Source organism: Peromyscus californicus, unplaced genomic scaffold, assembly GCF_007827085.1.
Source record: "Peromyscus californicus insignis strain IS unplaced genomic scaffold, ASM782708v3 Scaffold_20__1_contigs__length_68692818, whole genome shotgun sequence".
NCBI classification, from domain to species: domain Eukaryota; kingdom Metazoa; phylum Chordata; class Mammalia; order Rodentia; family Cricetidae; genus Peromyscus; species Peromyscus californicus.
Window position 1 is genome coordinate 43,444,990 of NW_026294503.1, and position 15,731 is coordinate 43,460,720.

The 15,731-nt window shown below is 54.3% G+C and overlaps 1 protein-coding gene and 1 long non-coding RNA gene across 7 annotated transcripts in view; one reads left to right on the top strand and one right to left on the bottom strand.

The window, feature by feature from the left end:
• The window catches only part of Cyth4 (cytohesin 4), a 26,886-nt gene extending 15,061 nt beyond the window's left edge, over positions 1–11,825 (top strand). For all 4 annotated transcript variants that reach the window (XM_052748280.1, XM_052748282.1, XM_052748281.1 and 1 more), the window contains exons 9-13: positions 5,282–5,393; positions 8,145–8,221; positions 9,063–9,134; positions 9,488–9,642; positions 10,310–11,825. In XM_052748280.1, coding sequence (XP_052604240.1) covers positions 5,282–5,393; positions 8,145–8,221; positions 9,063–9,134; positions 9,488–9,642; positions 10,310–10,382 — 489 coding nt within the window. In that variant the 3' untranslated portion in view covers positions 10,383–11,825. The remainder of the gene's footprint in view (positions 1–5,281; positions 5,394–8,144; positions 8,222–9,062; positions 9,135–9,487; positions 9,643–10,309) is intronic.
• Positions 2,639–15,350, bottom strand: LOC128116724 (uncharacterized). Of its 3 annotated transcripts, XR_008220574.1 has the most exons (6): positions 15,161–15,350; positions 14,362–14,455; positions 13,829–13,945; positions 9,590–9,792; positions 6,552–6,847; positions 2,639–5,134 (listed from the first exon to the last, which is right to left on the bottom strand). It is a non-coding gene; the product is annotated as an uncharacterized LOC128116724 (long non-coding RNA). The 3 variants fall into 3 exon arrangements; XR_008220575.1 differs by lacking the exon at positions 15,161–15,350 and having other exon boundaries at positions 2,639–4,494; positions 14,362–15,149; XR_008220573.1 differs by lacking the exon at positions 15,161–15,350 and having other exon boundaries at positions 14,362–15,149.
• Positions 15,351–15,731: the final 381 nt, after the last annotated feature.

Here is a 15,731-nt window from a genome sequence, read left to right on the forward strand (position 1 = left end):
TCCATACAGATCCTGCCTAGACCAAGTCCCAGGGATCTACACATGAATTACACCCACACTCAACCCCCGAAGCCCACTGATGTCACCCATGCTGACTGTGGGAGCTTTACTACAGAGAGGTGTGCTGCTGCCATCTTGGGGGACAGGCAAAAGTGTCAACCAGAAGCCTGGCTGGGGCAGGGGGCTTCCATACTGGGCTTAGACAACTGGATAAGATTTGTCTTAGGGTTTCTATTGCTGCAGCTGAACACCCTGACCAAAAAGCAAGTTGGGGGAAGAAAGGGTTTATCACTTAAGGGAAGCCAGGACAGGAACTCAAGCAGGGCAGGAACCTGGAGGCAGGAGCTGATGCAGAGGAGGGGTGCTGCTTATTGGTTTGCTTGCCCTGGCTTGCTCAGCCCACCTTCTTATGGAACCCAGGACCACCAGCCCAGAGATGGCACCACCCACCTTGAGCTGGGCCCTCCCCCATTGATCAACCATTGAGAAAATGTCTTACAGCTGGATCTCATGGAGGCATTTCCTCAAGTGAGGCTCCTTCCTCTCTGATGGCTCTAGCTGTATCCAGTTGACACACAAAACCAGCCAGTACAAGAGTCTTACTGGAGAAGCAAGGGCAAGGGCATCCCAGAAGGAGAAAGCAGAGTGTAGCTGGGAAAGGAGTCAGCATCCAGTGTGCTGCCCTGAGATGGGGTCGATGTGGGCAGGGTGTCTGAGTGCTGAAGGCCAGCCTCAGGAGCACACAGAAGGAGGTGGCTGCAAACACCAGACGCTTGGCCTGGTGAGAAACAGTCATACCATTCAACGACGACAAGAGACATCTGGTACTCAGAGCGCCAAAGTTCCCCCAGGATCACAGTCGTCAGAGCGGTGAGCAAGGACACAGCCCGCAGATCAGAGCCTGGCCCCTCCGAGTTGAGCACTGCATCCCCGTAGCCCACAGAACACAGGTCCCCCAGGAGCCACCTGGAGCTCCGGTCAGCCCCATCTCCTTTATGCACCTGATGGGTGGCCTTGGGTGGTTCCCTGGGGTTCAATCCACTGCTCCCTCCTAGAGTGGGGGGTGATCAGCCTGAATCACGGCTGCTGTGATCAGTCTTTTTTTTTTTTTTTTTTTTTAATGTTAAGGGCAAGGCCTGCCCTGCTCACAACCCAGGCTTAAAGGCAGCCCAATATCATCAGAAAGAATAATTAAGAATAGACTGGGGATGTGGCTCAGTTGGTAGAGTGCTTGCCATGCCTGCACAAGGCCCTGGGTTCAATCCCCAGCATAAACCAGGCATTGTAGCACACACCTAGAATCCCAGTACTCAGGAGGTAGAGACAGGAGGATCAGGAGTTTAAAGGCAGCCTTGGCTACATAGCTTGTTTGAGGCGAGCTACAGAAGATGCCATCTCAAAACAAACAAGGAAAAAAGAAGCCAAAAAAGACAAACAAACAAACAAACAAAAAAAGAACCAGCCCTCCAAGCAGACTGGAGCGTCAGAGGTATGACGCTTGGGGGCATCACACATTAGAGGCATCACACTTGGGGGCAGAACCACCATGCCTCCCACAGGTGCCCTGAATGTGCAGGGCCTCCTGCTGACAGATGGTTCCTGCCTTCCACCCTGCCTTCCTCTGCACCATCCCCTCCTCATGTTCCCAGGCTGGAACTTTCTTGCAGGTGGCCTACTCTGTCATCTTCATGTAACTCCACCCCATCCAGGAGGCCTGGGAGGGGTCGGGCGCCCTGGTCGGCAGCCCAGAGCCAGGCAGAGCCTCAGCCAGCTGGCTGCCCGACTTTCAGCCTGCAGCTGGACTCTGGAACCCCTCCAGCAGGAGTTAGCAGAGCTCCTAGGCAGTAGCTGGTGAACAGAGAATCCTCCCCAACTATGTCACAGAGGGCCCAGGCCTGCTCAGAGAGCCATCCCAGGTTTCCACAGGCAGCCACGTGGACCCAAGATCCTCTCACCTTCTCCCTGGCTTCATTTGAATGTTTTTAAAAAGCCAGAACCCAGTGTCACGTTGTCTCTTTGCAGAAGTGAGTTCTCCATGGACCACTGTTGCTCAACTCTCTAGGAAGCCCCAAAATGCTTTAAAGTATACCAAGAGGCAGAAGTAAATTTACACAGATGTATGCCCCAAGAGAGGTCACCCCAGGGTCACACAGCCCTGGAAGGTGTTCTTGTAGCAAAGACTATGAGAGAGATACTGTGGTTATAGGGAACAGGCAGGCTGGGTGGGACACAGTACTTAAAAGGTTCTAGGTGAAGAGTTAGGAGCTGGGCACAGGGATGAATCCCAGCTTCTCCCCGGGCCGTTCTGGGCTTCCCTGTCAGAGCAGTGTCCTAGGCATACTGTCATTGTGCCCCCCGACACACACCCTGTTCCCAGGGTCCAGCTAAGGTCACAGGGTGCCACTGGAGGTAGCTAACCCGAGACTTCATGTCTGTAATAAGAGAGTCCCAGCTTGAGCCGTGTCTGACTCCAGAGCTCCGCCCCCTGCAGAGACCAGAAGGTAAGATTTTTGAGGACAGAGGGCCTGAGCATGCTACCACCCCCTGTCACAGATGAGGAACTGAATCCAGAAGGGGTCCACTGAGGTTTCCAGGCTCTTGTGTCCCAGAGCACAGAACTGGGCCAGGGACACACGGATCGTGATAGAAATAGAGTTTATTAAGGAAGGAAAAAGCATTTCTGGGAATGGAGGTGGGCGAGAGAGCTGGGACAGGACTGAGAGTCAAGGGCTACAGGCCACCAAGTCCTCTTCCTTCGGGGTCCCTCACACCTTCTCCACCATTTGGAGATGGAGGGTCTTCTCATATGTGTTCTGTACATGTATGTAGGTCAGAGGACAACTTTCAGGAGCTGGTTCTTTCCCTCCAAAGAAATGAACTCAGGTCTTCAGCTAGGCAGCAATTGCCTCTACCCATTGACCCATCTTGCTGGTCCATCATATGTAAATTTTTTTAATTCTTTTTTTTAATTTATTTTTATATGCATTGGTGTTGACCTGCATCTTTGTGAGGGAGTCGGATTCACTGGAATCTGAGTTACAGACAGTTGTGAGCTGCCATGTGGGTGCTGGGAATTGAACCTGGGTCCTCTGGAAGGGCAGCCAGTGCTCCTAACCACTGAGCCATCTCTCCGGCCCCGTATGTAAATTGTGATGTCTCCTCATGCCTTATCTGTCCTGCCACACTGACTGGGAGAATCACAACTAATATCTCTAAGAATATCAAGGGATCCCTTTGCCTTCAGACTGTTGGCTTTGGGTGTGGCGAGATCCAGGGGCTCGGTGGCCTGAGGAGGCTGCATGTCACAGCAAGCTGGACTTGCACACTGGCTGTCTCTTGGACCCTGGCTACTGCAAAGATGCCCAAGCAGCTCTAGGCCGATAGCTTCTCCCGGAAAAATTAAACCCCTGGAATTAAGTCCTAGTGACTGGTTGGGGTCACGTGTTTCTATCTAAACTAGCCCCTGTAGCACATAAGATGCAAGGCTCTACACAGCCAAAGCGGAGTCACTGTCCCCTCCCGGAACCTGGGGATGGAGGAGGGTGCCCAACACACTGAACAACCTAGACAGAAAAGAGAGGAGAAGGGATCCTGGGACAGGGCACCAGAGCCCCAGGGAAAAGAAGGCCATGCTGTACACCCAGGGCCCTGAGAGGTCTCTGTGCAGTGGTTTGTTCAGTGACGGGGACTTCAGGGTGTTTTCAAGACACAGGAAGTGTGGGTGTGCTGCTGTTTCTGTGAGGCGGAATACACACGATGGTACTGTGACCGCAGAAACTTCCAGGTACTCCTGTGGGTTTAGCAGAGGCTGAGGCCCCGTCTGCCACCCTGAAGCCTCCTTGGGCCTGGCTAATACTTGTCTGAGCAGACAGCTCACCTCCTGCTAGGGCCTTCCTGTCTCAGATTCCACCAGCTAGGCCACCTGGGGATTCCCAAGGTAAAGACTGCCACCCCCACATCCATGCACCCCTACCTCCACCCCAGCCAAAGAGAAGCTGATCCCCACTTTTCTCTCACCCCCCACACCACATGAGGTTGCGAGGGATATTAAAGGCTTGCTCCAGCCACACCTACGTAGACTCAGGAAAACTAGCTTTAGGCCTGTACTCCATGGGGACCCCCGGACAAAGGACAGGATGGCAGTAAAAAAGGGGAGTCAGGCATCCATTCATCTACCAACCCATCCATCTATCTATCCACCCACCCATATATACATAAAGGTGTGAAATCATCCATTGCAATACTGAGAAACACTTCTGCAAAGCCAGATGCACTGATCGGTAATGGCTGCACACTGCCTTTTGGCTTTAACAAGCGGGAACACGTTAGATATGTGCCACCATGACCTCTGTCAGGGGAAGGAAGGTATGCAAGCCAAGGATGAGATAGCTCCTACCCTAGGGAGTGGGTGCAGACCTGCCAGAGTGTTTTGAATCTCCTTGGGGCACTGGGCTCCCCCAGCACTGGGACTGGCAGCTCTGCAGATCTTAGCCTCTGGAGTCAGGAAAGAAATGGAAGAAGATACAGTAAGTAGAGAGCTAGCCTATGATCACCGCTGAGTTTGTGACTCAGTTCCCCTGCTGTTAAAATGCCCATGCTGACCTGGGGATGTGACTCAGTTGCTGGAGTGATTCTCTAGATATGCTCAAGGACCTAGGTTCCATCCCTAGCCTCCAGGGTCATACCTTGTGTATAATAGCAGCTTTACCAGACAGTTATCCACGGAGGACTGAAGTCAGCTCTTGGGGGACCCTTTACATTCCAACCCCTGTAATCAGAGCCCATCCTGGATAGACACTGTGGTCAGCACTCCACTGGGGACCTCTCTTGCTGGGGCCTCTGAGCCTGAAGCAGTCAATTCCCTCCTCCCCAGGGCCTTCTCTACCCTCGCCCCAGCATGTGTGATCTAGAAGGGTCTACTGTCCACCGAAGTAGAAGAGGGGCATCTCCCAACATCAGCACCGCCTGAAGCAGTCTCTACTCCAGCTGCTGTGCCCGGGGAGGGTGGGGATGTGTGTCTGTGTCCCCATGTGCAAACCTAAGGCACCCACCCTGCTCACTCTGCCCTGGGGCAACACAGGAGAAGGCACACAAGGGTATGGGTGTAGCCAGTGCAAAGGAGAGCATCAGTCACCTGAGGCGACAGGGAAGCTTTCACAAGAATGGCCCAGGAGTAGGTTTACTGGGAGAGCAGGGCTGACCTGCTCAAGGACACACAGGCCAGCTGGTCCAGGGCCCAAACTCAGTGGACTAAATCCATCCTTTCTATCCCCTTGGACAGAACCTTTTTGACAGCATCAAGAGTGAACCCTTCTCCATCCCCGAGGATGATGGCGGTGACCTCACCCACACCTTCTTCAACCCTGACCGTGAAGGTTGGCTACTCAAGCTGGGTAAGACCTCTGTGCACGCACTCTGATAAGCTCACTTGCACACGTGTGGCTGACACACATGCATATACCTCAGGAGTGGACCTGCACAGTGTTTGGTCACCTGGCCCCCAGCCCAGCATCTACTTACCCTTTCTATCCTTCCTCTCATTTACCCTCCGAGCCACCATATACCCACCCATTACCCTACCCATTCATGCCTACTTATCCATCAACCTAGCCACTCATCTGTCTATCCACTCATCTCATCATCTATTCACCTATCCACTTAGCCATCCATCCATCTATCCATCCACCGACCCCTCCACTCACACCCTTCCACTTACCCATCCATCCATCTACCTACTCTTCTATCCACTCACACCCTTCCACTTACCCATCCATCCATCCACCTACTCTTCTGTCCACCCACCCATCTCGTCATCTATCCACCTATCCACTTATACATCCATCCATCCATCCACCCTTCCCTCCACTCATTTATCCATCCACCCATCTATCTACCCACCTACCCATCTATCTATCCACACACTCCTTTTTTTTTTTTTTTTTGGTTTTACGAGACAGGGTTTCTCTGTGTAGCTTCGTGCCTTTCCTGGATCTCGCTCTGTAGACCAGGCTGGCCTCGAACTCACAAAGATCCGCCTGCCTCTGCCTCCCAGTGCTGGGATTAAAGGCGTGTGCCACCACCACCCGGCCCACACACTCCTTTATCCACCCATCCATCCTTCCACCTACCCATCACCCATTCATCTATCTACCCATCCATCAACACATCTACCTATACATCTACCCATCCATATATCCACCCACCATGTATACATAAAAACAACTACCCTTCTATCCACCCATCCATATATCCACCCACTCATGTGTACATAAAAGCACCTACCCTTCAACCCATCCATCTGTACATCCACCCATCCATCTATCCACCCACCCATGTATATATAAAAAATGCTTACCCTTCAACCCATCCATCTATCCACCCACCCATGTATATATAAAAAATGCTTACCCTTCAACCCATCCATCTGTACATCCACCCATCCATATATCCACCCACTCATGTATACATAAAAGCACCTACCCTTCAACCCATCCATCTGTACATCCACCCATCCATATATCCACCCACTCATGTATACATAAAACACCTACCCTTTTACCCATCCATCTGTCTTGGGGGTGCAGGTGGCAGGGGGAGGCTGGATGTAAGGGAGCAGTAGGGGACAGAGGCTCCACGGACAGTTCTGTTTCTCTCCCAGAGGACGGAAAGAAGAGTCTAGCAGGGTCCCTCTGTTCAGGACTATTGAACATGAGGTGCTGGTCCTTGAACAGCCCAATTTTGGGGTAGTTTATTCTCTGGAAGCCAAGACTCGGCAGGGTTAGGGCATCTTCTCAAGGTCACACAGCCAGCAAGGGTCATACTTAGGGCAGCTGAGGGCTGGATGTCCCTGAAGCAGGAGGAGGGAGAGAGGGATTGTAGCTCAGACAAAGAGCCATGATGAGTGCTCCCCGTGGCTGAGGGAAGCAGCCAGCCCTGCCTCCTCCAGGAACAATCCCAGGAGCCACCCTAGCAGAACCAGATAGCCAGGGCCTGTGGTCTTCTGAGGTAGGTGAAGAAAAAATGCCTCATCTTGGAGGAAGGGTCTCAGCTGGGCAGTCTCCATCACTTACTGTGTACCTAGACTATGGCAGACTCACCCAAAAATCCCAGATGTCCACCAAGCCTTCTGTGTGTCACCACACCCCAGCCTCTCCTCCTACAGGCCTGTGGGCCTCCTGTACTGCCCCAGACACCAGCTCTCAGCCCCCAGAGTATCTCCAAGTCACAAAACCAGCCAGTAGAGGGGCAGCAGAGCCTCATGGCGGAGCTCACAACCCCACTCTTCAGCATCAGTTTCTGCAGTTGGACTGTGGCGACCATGACCCAGAGAGTACTAGCCACATAGCAACGTGGCTGAAAGCTTGGGCTCCAGGGCAGCAACGTTGGCGTTTGAATGCACAGGACCGTGGACACATGGTCTAGCTTTTCCCAGCCTTGGTTTCCTCATCTATAAGAATGGGGTGGCCAGTGGCCCTCCTCCTCCTGGATGGCCACAAGGATTCACTTCCTCATTTTTTCCCATGTCTGATAAAGCTGTGTTAGCTACGGTTCCCAATGCTGCAGCAACATGCCTAACACACACGCTTAAGGAAGGAAAGGTGTGCTTGACTCTGAGGGAAGAGCTCCTTGTGGCGGGAGCTTGAGGTGGCCGGTCACATCGTGTCCACAGTCAGGAAGCAGAGAGCCGTGAAAGGCTGTTGCTCAGCTCACTCTCTCCCTTTTCATTCTGGGACTCCAGCCCCGGGACAGGGCTGCCCACATTTAAACTGTGTCCTCCCACCTCAGCTGACCCAGTCTGGAAACTTCCTCACGGACATGCCCCGAGGCTCGTTTCCAGAGGACTCTGGATTCCCTCAGCTTGACAGTCAATGCTATCCACCATAAACACATAAAGCAAGCCTCGGTCTGAGTGGACTCTGGTGGGGGTCAGGTGACAGTGGCCACTGTCCCCTCTACCTAACTCTGGGAACCCAAATGCAAGGCAATGGGGTGATGGGAGCTGCTACGCTTGGAGTCTAGAAAGGATGGATCTGGAGGCCTGGGGAGCAGGGGAGGCACACAAGGCTCCACAGCTTGCCTATGGGGGAGCATGGTGGCCCAGGAGGAGGAAGGCTGACCTAACACGCTCTGCCGGCTTCTTTCAGGGGGCCGTGTGAAGACATGGAAGCGACGCTGGTTCATCCTCACAGACAACTGTCTCTACTACTTTGAGTTCACCACTGTGAGTGTGTCGGGGGTGGGACTAGAACACAACCAGCCATGATGAACAGGTCCCTCCAGCCGCTGCCACCACCAGAGAGTGCCGGGCCCTTTCAAAGTGCTCAGCCCCCCTCTACTCCCATTTCACAGAATTAAGGGGCAAAGAGGAGGAGGGGCTGGGAAAGAGGGAGCACCGACTTTAAGTTGTGGGGCTGTAGATCCATGTTAGAATGTGGGCCTTACATGTGTGAGGCCCTGGTCAATTCCCAGCACTGAAAAAAAAATCATTGTTCAAAGATGGATGGATTGCCTAAAGGCTAGGCATGGGGGTTCATACCCATAATCCTAGTGCTTAGAAGGCAGAGGCAAGAGGGTCCTAACATGTTCAAAGCCAACCTGGGCTATACAACAAGATCCTTCCTCAGAAAATAAATAAATAGACAGACAGACAAACAGATGATAGATAGATAGATAGATAGATAGATAGATAGATAGATAGATAGATAGATAGATAGGCTGGAGAGATGGCCCAGCAGTTAAGAGCACTGACTCCTCTTCGAGAGGACCTGGGTTCAATTCTCAGCACCTACATGGCAGCTCACAACTGTCTGCAATTCAGTCCCGGGGGGAATCTGACGCCCTTTTCTGGCTGTTGTGGGCACTGCACACATGTGATGCATTTACATGCATTCAGGCTAAACACCCATACACATACAATAAAAATGGAAAAAAAAAAGTTTAGTTGGGTCTCCCAGATCCCAAACAGGGTCTAGTGCTATGTCTGTCTATGACTGGGAGGTCTGGAGAGGTGATCTGGGGAGGACCTAAGCTCACATTTCCTGTCCTTGACCTCACTTCATCAGGACAAGGAGCCTCGGGGGATCATTCCTCTGGAGAACCTCTCAGTGCAGAAGGTGGATGACCCCAAGAAGCCGGTGAGAGTCAAGCTGGGGGGTCCCAGCAGAGCTCGGCCCCATTCTGTAGGCTCTCTCCTAGAGCTCTGGACCCAGGCTGGTCAGCGTCATTGAAAAGGGCAAGCCTCAGCTGTCTTGTGGAGCTTGGCTCTGGCACAAACTGGGGGACTTTTCTGAGCCTTGGTTCCCCCACCTGTTACATGGGATTTTAGGGAGCCTGGTACACAGCAGGTGCCTGGTGTCCTCTCCCCCTGAGCTGTGGGGGAAGGGCATTCTGTGGGATGGCTGCTCTCGCCTCGGTGTCCCCACACACCGTGGGGAGGGGGTGGCCTAGCCTGTCCCTCAACCTTGCCCTCACCTGGCCCCTCCCACAGTTCTGCCTGGAGCTGTACAACCCCGGCTGCCGGGGCCAGAAGATAAAGGCGTGCAAGACTGACGGGGATGGTAAGGTGGTGGAGGGGAAACATGAGTCCTACCGCATCTCAGCCGCCAATGCCGAGGAGCGCGACCAGTGGATTGAGGCCATCAGGTGAGAGCAGCCGGGACACTGAACGCCTCCTGTCACCTTCCTGCTTCTTTGGGGTCTTCTTTCCTTGTCTGTAAAGACTCGAACTCCAGGTCTCCCTCCTGGAGGGAGGCCTTTGGTGGGCAGGTTCTTGAGCCAGGCACCACGTCAAGTCTAGTTAATACAGAAGGAAGAAACCAACTTCACGGGCTCAGTGGGAGGGCCCGGGAACTTGCAAGGAGCTCAGCCAGAGGGGAGACATGGGTAAGTGGAAGACCTGTCAGCTAGAAGGCATGTGTGGCCACTGGACAAGGACCATGTCCTAGAAACTTGAAGAATTAGAGAGGCCCAGAGATGGCAGAGCCTTGGCCAGAGCCCCACAGCAGTGAGGGGCCCAGCTGGCTCTGCCATGAGCTTTCTTGCTTCCCCCTGCTTCTCTAAAGGGGCTGGAAAAGGAATCTGGAGCGGGGCGGTCTCTGCTGGGCTCCCACCTCCTAACCTGAGGGCTTGTCCTTGCTGGGCCTGCCTGAGACGAGGCTCACAGAGCAGAATTTCCCTATATCAGTCCCTGGCCTTTTCTGTGCATCGGGGTGAGCCAACACCTCCCTGGGGGTCACACCCCCCAAATCACAAGTCCGGAAGTCCTACGTTCCAGCAAGCCCTGAAGTCTCATTTCCTCCCGTACCCCCAGGGCCAGCATCACCCGTGTCCCCTTCTATGACCTGCTGTCTGCTCGGAAAAAGAAGATTGCCAGCAAGCAGTGAGCTTCCGGGAGGCGGCTCTGGCAACCCCGTAGGGACTGTGGTAGCTGGACAGACACCTCTCACCCACTGCACCTGTTCCTGCTCACAATCCCACCCCTCCCCATCACTGGAACTGGCTACGGGGGATGTGGAACCTTGGAGGGCACAGAGCTCACAGGGAAACTCCTGATACCTGTGCTGCTTGACAAAAGGAACCTGTGGAGCTCCACCCTGGACCGCTGCAGCTGAGGGTGAGGACGGGAAGATGAGCCAGCCCAGAGCCCACTACCAGTGTGTCCCACCCTCTCCTTCCCCAGCAGGAGGACCATGGATTCCTTGGAAGCTTCTAGTTCAAAGGCACCCCGCCCCTCAGATTGGGCCAGGCCCTCCCTGCCAGCACCAGGTACCAGCAATACACACCAGCTCCGAGCCTGAAGCTTCAAACACGGCCCTCTGCTGAATCACAGCCCTTCTCCGGGTCTTACAAAATGCGGTGTTTGGACAGGAAACATCTTGGCCCTGGCTGCCTTTGGTCAGCTTGGCTTCCGGGGGGAGCTGGGACACCAGGTGACTGAACCAGACAGACTGTGCTGGGAGGTTCTGAGGACATTGCTGGCACCATTTTTAAGGGCGTTGACTTGTGAAGAGGAGCAGGAGAGACCCTCGAGGCAGCGGTGGCATCTGCGGCTGGCAGATCTGAGCTACAGCTGAGAGAAACCGCTCCGGGCTCTGCCCACCAGGAGGGCTGCCTGGAGGCCACAGTGAGCCAGCTGGTAGCATAGGAATCATGCTTGGACAGACTCTTGCAAGCCATGGCACCACTACTAGATGCCCGGCCGGCAAAGCTAGGGTAGGGAGGGGCTACAGAATGGTTCCTTGTTCCTGCCTCCTGCCAGAACAAAGCCAGCTTTCCATACACAGCACGCCCTTGTGTCCCCAGGGAGGCCTCACCTGGAGACTTCTCCCCTAGAGAGCGCTTGTACCTTCTCTCCTGCCTGAGGAGCCCCCCACCCCCCAGAAAACTCCTCAGCAAGGCTGCAAGAAACGGGGCTCCCTGTGTCCTGGGCCAACCCGGGCCCTAAACAGAAGCAGGAGGTGGCCAGGCTGCCTCATCCTCCGCAGGAGCCCACATGTGCACACTTCCTCAAGGTCAGGAAGAGAAGTGTGGTAGGAGGGGTGAGACTCCTGTCTCTGGACGGACATACTCCTGGGAGCTGGGGCACCGACAGGCAGAGCCCTTGCTGGACAGTTGGGGACTTGAGCTGAGCCCACCTCAGCTGCCCCCGTTTAGGAGTTAAATGACCCTTAAATGTTCCTCTGCCTCCAGCATGTGTGTGTGCACAGAGGCTGTGGGACCTTTGCCGGCCCCCCCTTCTCTTCTTTCCCAGCACCAAGGTGGTGGTGGGGCCATCAGTTTATTTCCTGTTCTGACACTTGGAAGCAAGAATAAAGCTCATGATCCAACGTGTGGCCAGAAAGCTGTCCTTTCTGTGATTGTGTCTACCATCCCTAACCCCTCCCAGATCCTCTCCCCTCATCCAGGAAGAGTGAGCACTCAGTGGTCCCTAGAACCTTGTCTTCGGGACACTGGGGGAGGTGCCATGCTGGACAGAAGTTCCCCCAGGAGCTGGGCTTTCTCTGGGCTTCTTTGGGGCAGGGGTAGGGGCTAGGCTGAGTTGATTCTACTACACCCAGGGGAAGACAGAATTTTCCAGAAGCCAGCTCTATCTACAGATAGAGTGGCTGACATAGAAGAGAGGTAGTGATCCTATTGCCTCTGGAGGGATGCAAGCACAGGCTGGCTCAGGGACCAGTGTGGAGCAGGATGGTGTAACCTTTGCTGATGGCCCTCCCACAGATGTTTATAAAGTGTCCCTGCTGAACCAGGAGCTGGCAGGCCAAGACAGAATCCCTGCCACCTGGGCTCATGGTCCAGTGCTCCTGAGTCCTAAGGCCACTTCCTGCCTCCGTTACCCAGCCCCTGCCTAAAATCCCACCTTTACAGCCTTCCTTGAGGATCCTTGTGGCTGAACCAGCTCAGCTTGCCTATACTTTCCTTCTTTTGGTCCATGTACTAAGTGCTTATTGTGTACCAAGGTCTCTGTAACAGAGCCAGGGGCCCAAGGATTCCTGTGACCACAGTCACAGCCTTGCCCTCAAAACAAGTTCAAGTCTGGAGGCTGGAGAGATGGATCAGCAATTAAGAGCACTTGCAGCTCTTCCCAGAGGACCCAAGTCTGGGTCCCAGCACCAACATCAGGCAGCTCACACCACCTGTAACTCGGGGGACCCAACCTCTTCTTCTGGCCTCTACAGGTGTACAGTAAACACACACACATACACAAGCACACACACACGTGCATGAATGTGCACACACATACATATAAATAATAAAAATAATGTAAAATAGCATGCTGAGTGTAGCGGTACACACCTTTAGTTCCAGCACTTGGGAGGCAGAGACAGGTGGATCTCTGTGAGTTCAAGGCCAGCATGATCTACACAGCAAGTTTCAGTCCAGCCAGAACTACATAGTAAGACTGTCAAACAAACAAACAAACAAAAGCAACAACAACAACAAAACCTTCCTTTCTAATGGGCGAGACAGGTGAGACCCAGCCAAACTGGCATATTCAGGGTGCAGAACTGGGCTGAGCCGATGAACAGTCCATGAGGAGGGTGTCTAGGCCAGGCAGCCAGGCCTGTGCTACAGTCACCTCATCCTGCCAGACTGTGAGGTCCATGCAGGTCTGACTGTTCACTTGCTGAGCACCTGGCACACGCTGGTTTCATAATAATCGTTAGTTTGACTGAAGTTACCTGATTAGAAAACAAAATGAAAACAACAACAACAACAACAAATCCCACAAAACTCGGGGCCTCAGCATCAATAGGTTCCAGGGTCTGGTGGCCTCTGAGACAGTGAGACCAAGAAGACAGATATTTATTTCGAGGGGCAGGAGAGGGTCCAGGACCACATCCCTCCAGTACTCTAGGAGGTCCCTCTGACTCTGGTCCCGACCTCCCTCGTGGGTGGGTGGCTTCTGCTTCTTTGTAAATCAGGCCAGCAGGGGGCGCTCACCACACACAGATGAGCACTTTTCCCGCATGGAGAGACAGAGCCTGGACCCATGACCAGCACAGAACCTGGGGTGGGCATCGTGGATCCGGGAGACACCTGGTTGACTGGGGCCTGTGGCCGTAAGCAGCCCTGTAAGGGCCTCCTCCTCCTCCCTTACAGGGACCACACGCTCCTGCCTCTCCCACCCTCTATCTGGCTGTGTACCTCAGAACAGGCTGCCGCCTCTTGGGATTAGATTCTCCTCCCTGAGAATGCTTTTCATGGCACTAACCTTTAGTGGCGATGTCTACAGGCAAGGGGGTCTCAGGCATGGACCTGGTGCAGCTCCTGCCCTAGGCTGGATCAGCAGGAGCAGGGTGACAGCAGGTCTCCCCATGCCACTTACTGTGAGAGGCTGCAAGGGCAGCCACGAGAGCCACTCAGGAGGAGGCCTGGGTTCAAGGGCTGACTCTCTCCGCGTCTGAAGCAATTTCTTCAGCATTCAGATCCTCAGACTGCCCACCTGTAAAATGGGAATAGCTAAGTATATATGAAATGCTTAGGCCCATGGGGCCAGCAAAGTGGCTTCACGGGTAAAAGCACTTGCCACTGAGCCTGAGGATCTGAGTTAGAACCCGGGGACCCACACTGTGGAAGGACAGAGCCAACTCCTGAAAGTTGTCCTCTGACGGCCGTATCTGTGCTGTGACACACATACGTGCATATATGTGCAAGTACACACACACATGCACACACACACACACACACACACACACACACACACACACACATGCACACACAGACACAGAAAGCTGAAGACAATGATGTGCAGTTCCTTAGGGGTCTATTACATGCTGTTTATTGCAGTATCCTCACAAGGCACACAGCCTAGATGCTGTCACAGGGAGACAAAGGGTCCCTGGGGGAGGGGAGACTCACCAAGGGAGGGAAGGAGGTCATCGGGAGGCTTCCTGAGAGAGGTGCCATGAAATACAAGCCCAGGAAAGGCCTGGGGTCCTCCAGCCAACCTGGCCTGTGAGAGACAGGATGAGGTAAGATGTTTGGGGAACTTCCCTGGGCCCCAACACAAGCCCCTGTGGGCCAAGAGGGCGCTGAGGTGGTGGTCAGGGTCAGGGCTGAGCTGGGGCGGATGCTGCTAATCCCCTGCCGCCTCCATGCCAGGCAGTTCCTAAGTGCAGGAAGCGCTGAAGGGCTCCAGGGCCGCAGCTGTTGAATGCAGGCCAGCCCAGCACGAGGAGGCCTTGCCTGGCCCAGAATGCCTGGGGAGAGAGAGGAAACGGCCAGGGGACCACTGCCAGGAACCTGGGGGCTGGAAGTCTCTGCAGTGCCCAGATGTCGGGCGGCAGGAGACGGGGGCAGGCAGCCTGGAGTCGGAGGCAGGTATGAGAGAAATGGAGAAGTTGATTTATTAGGGACGATGAAAGAGGCTAAATGTGTTTGCCGCTCAGCGATGACTCAGGCATTCCCCAGGGGTTCCAGAGAAAGAGCATCAAAGAACCAAAGGCAAGCCGCCTCCTACCAGAGCAGGGCCAAGTCCCTCCCCCCCAAAGCAACACAAAACAGCCACGCTGGCCCACTAGGCCCAGGCACCAGCTGACCTCACCCAGAATGGCTGAAGAAAAGGCCCCTCAGAGAGAGACAGGTCCAATCCTGCATTTTCTCCAAACTTCTATGTGATCTTAGTCCGGTGGCTGACCCTCTCTGTACCCACACTCACCAGAAAGCACTCATCCGCCACGGACCGGGTCCCACCCTCTTCTCTCATCCCATTGGCTTCTCCCAGAGGCTGAGGGATTTTTCCTTTACCAGAAAAGCTCCCAACGGCTCTCCAGGAGAGAAGCCAGACTCCACAGAACCTGGGAAAGAGAGGGCAGCTTTCCGTGCCAAGCTGCAGGCCTGGCGCTGGGAGCCGGGTTGAACTGTGTGCAGCTAGAGGTCACAGAGATGACGGGACAAGAAGGGAGCAGGGAGTGGTGGTGGCGGGGGGGGGGGGGGGGGGGCATCCCCGCCTGTAGGAGTACTCTGGGAGGTGTGGGAACCCCCCCCCCCCCCCCGAACAGCAGCTAGACAAGTGTGAGAAGTGAGGATCGGGTTTGGTGGACAGCAGGGACCTACCTTGGAACAACGGGATATGGAAAGCAACGGAGAGGCCCATCCAGGCAAGCATGCACAGCCTTAGACTGTGGGGCGGTATCCGGAGCCCCTCTGAGGATACTCCATAAGGATGGATTAAGGAAGCCATGGGGGAGGGTGGGGAGGAGGGGACTGGCAGGTACAGAAGGAAGATG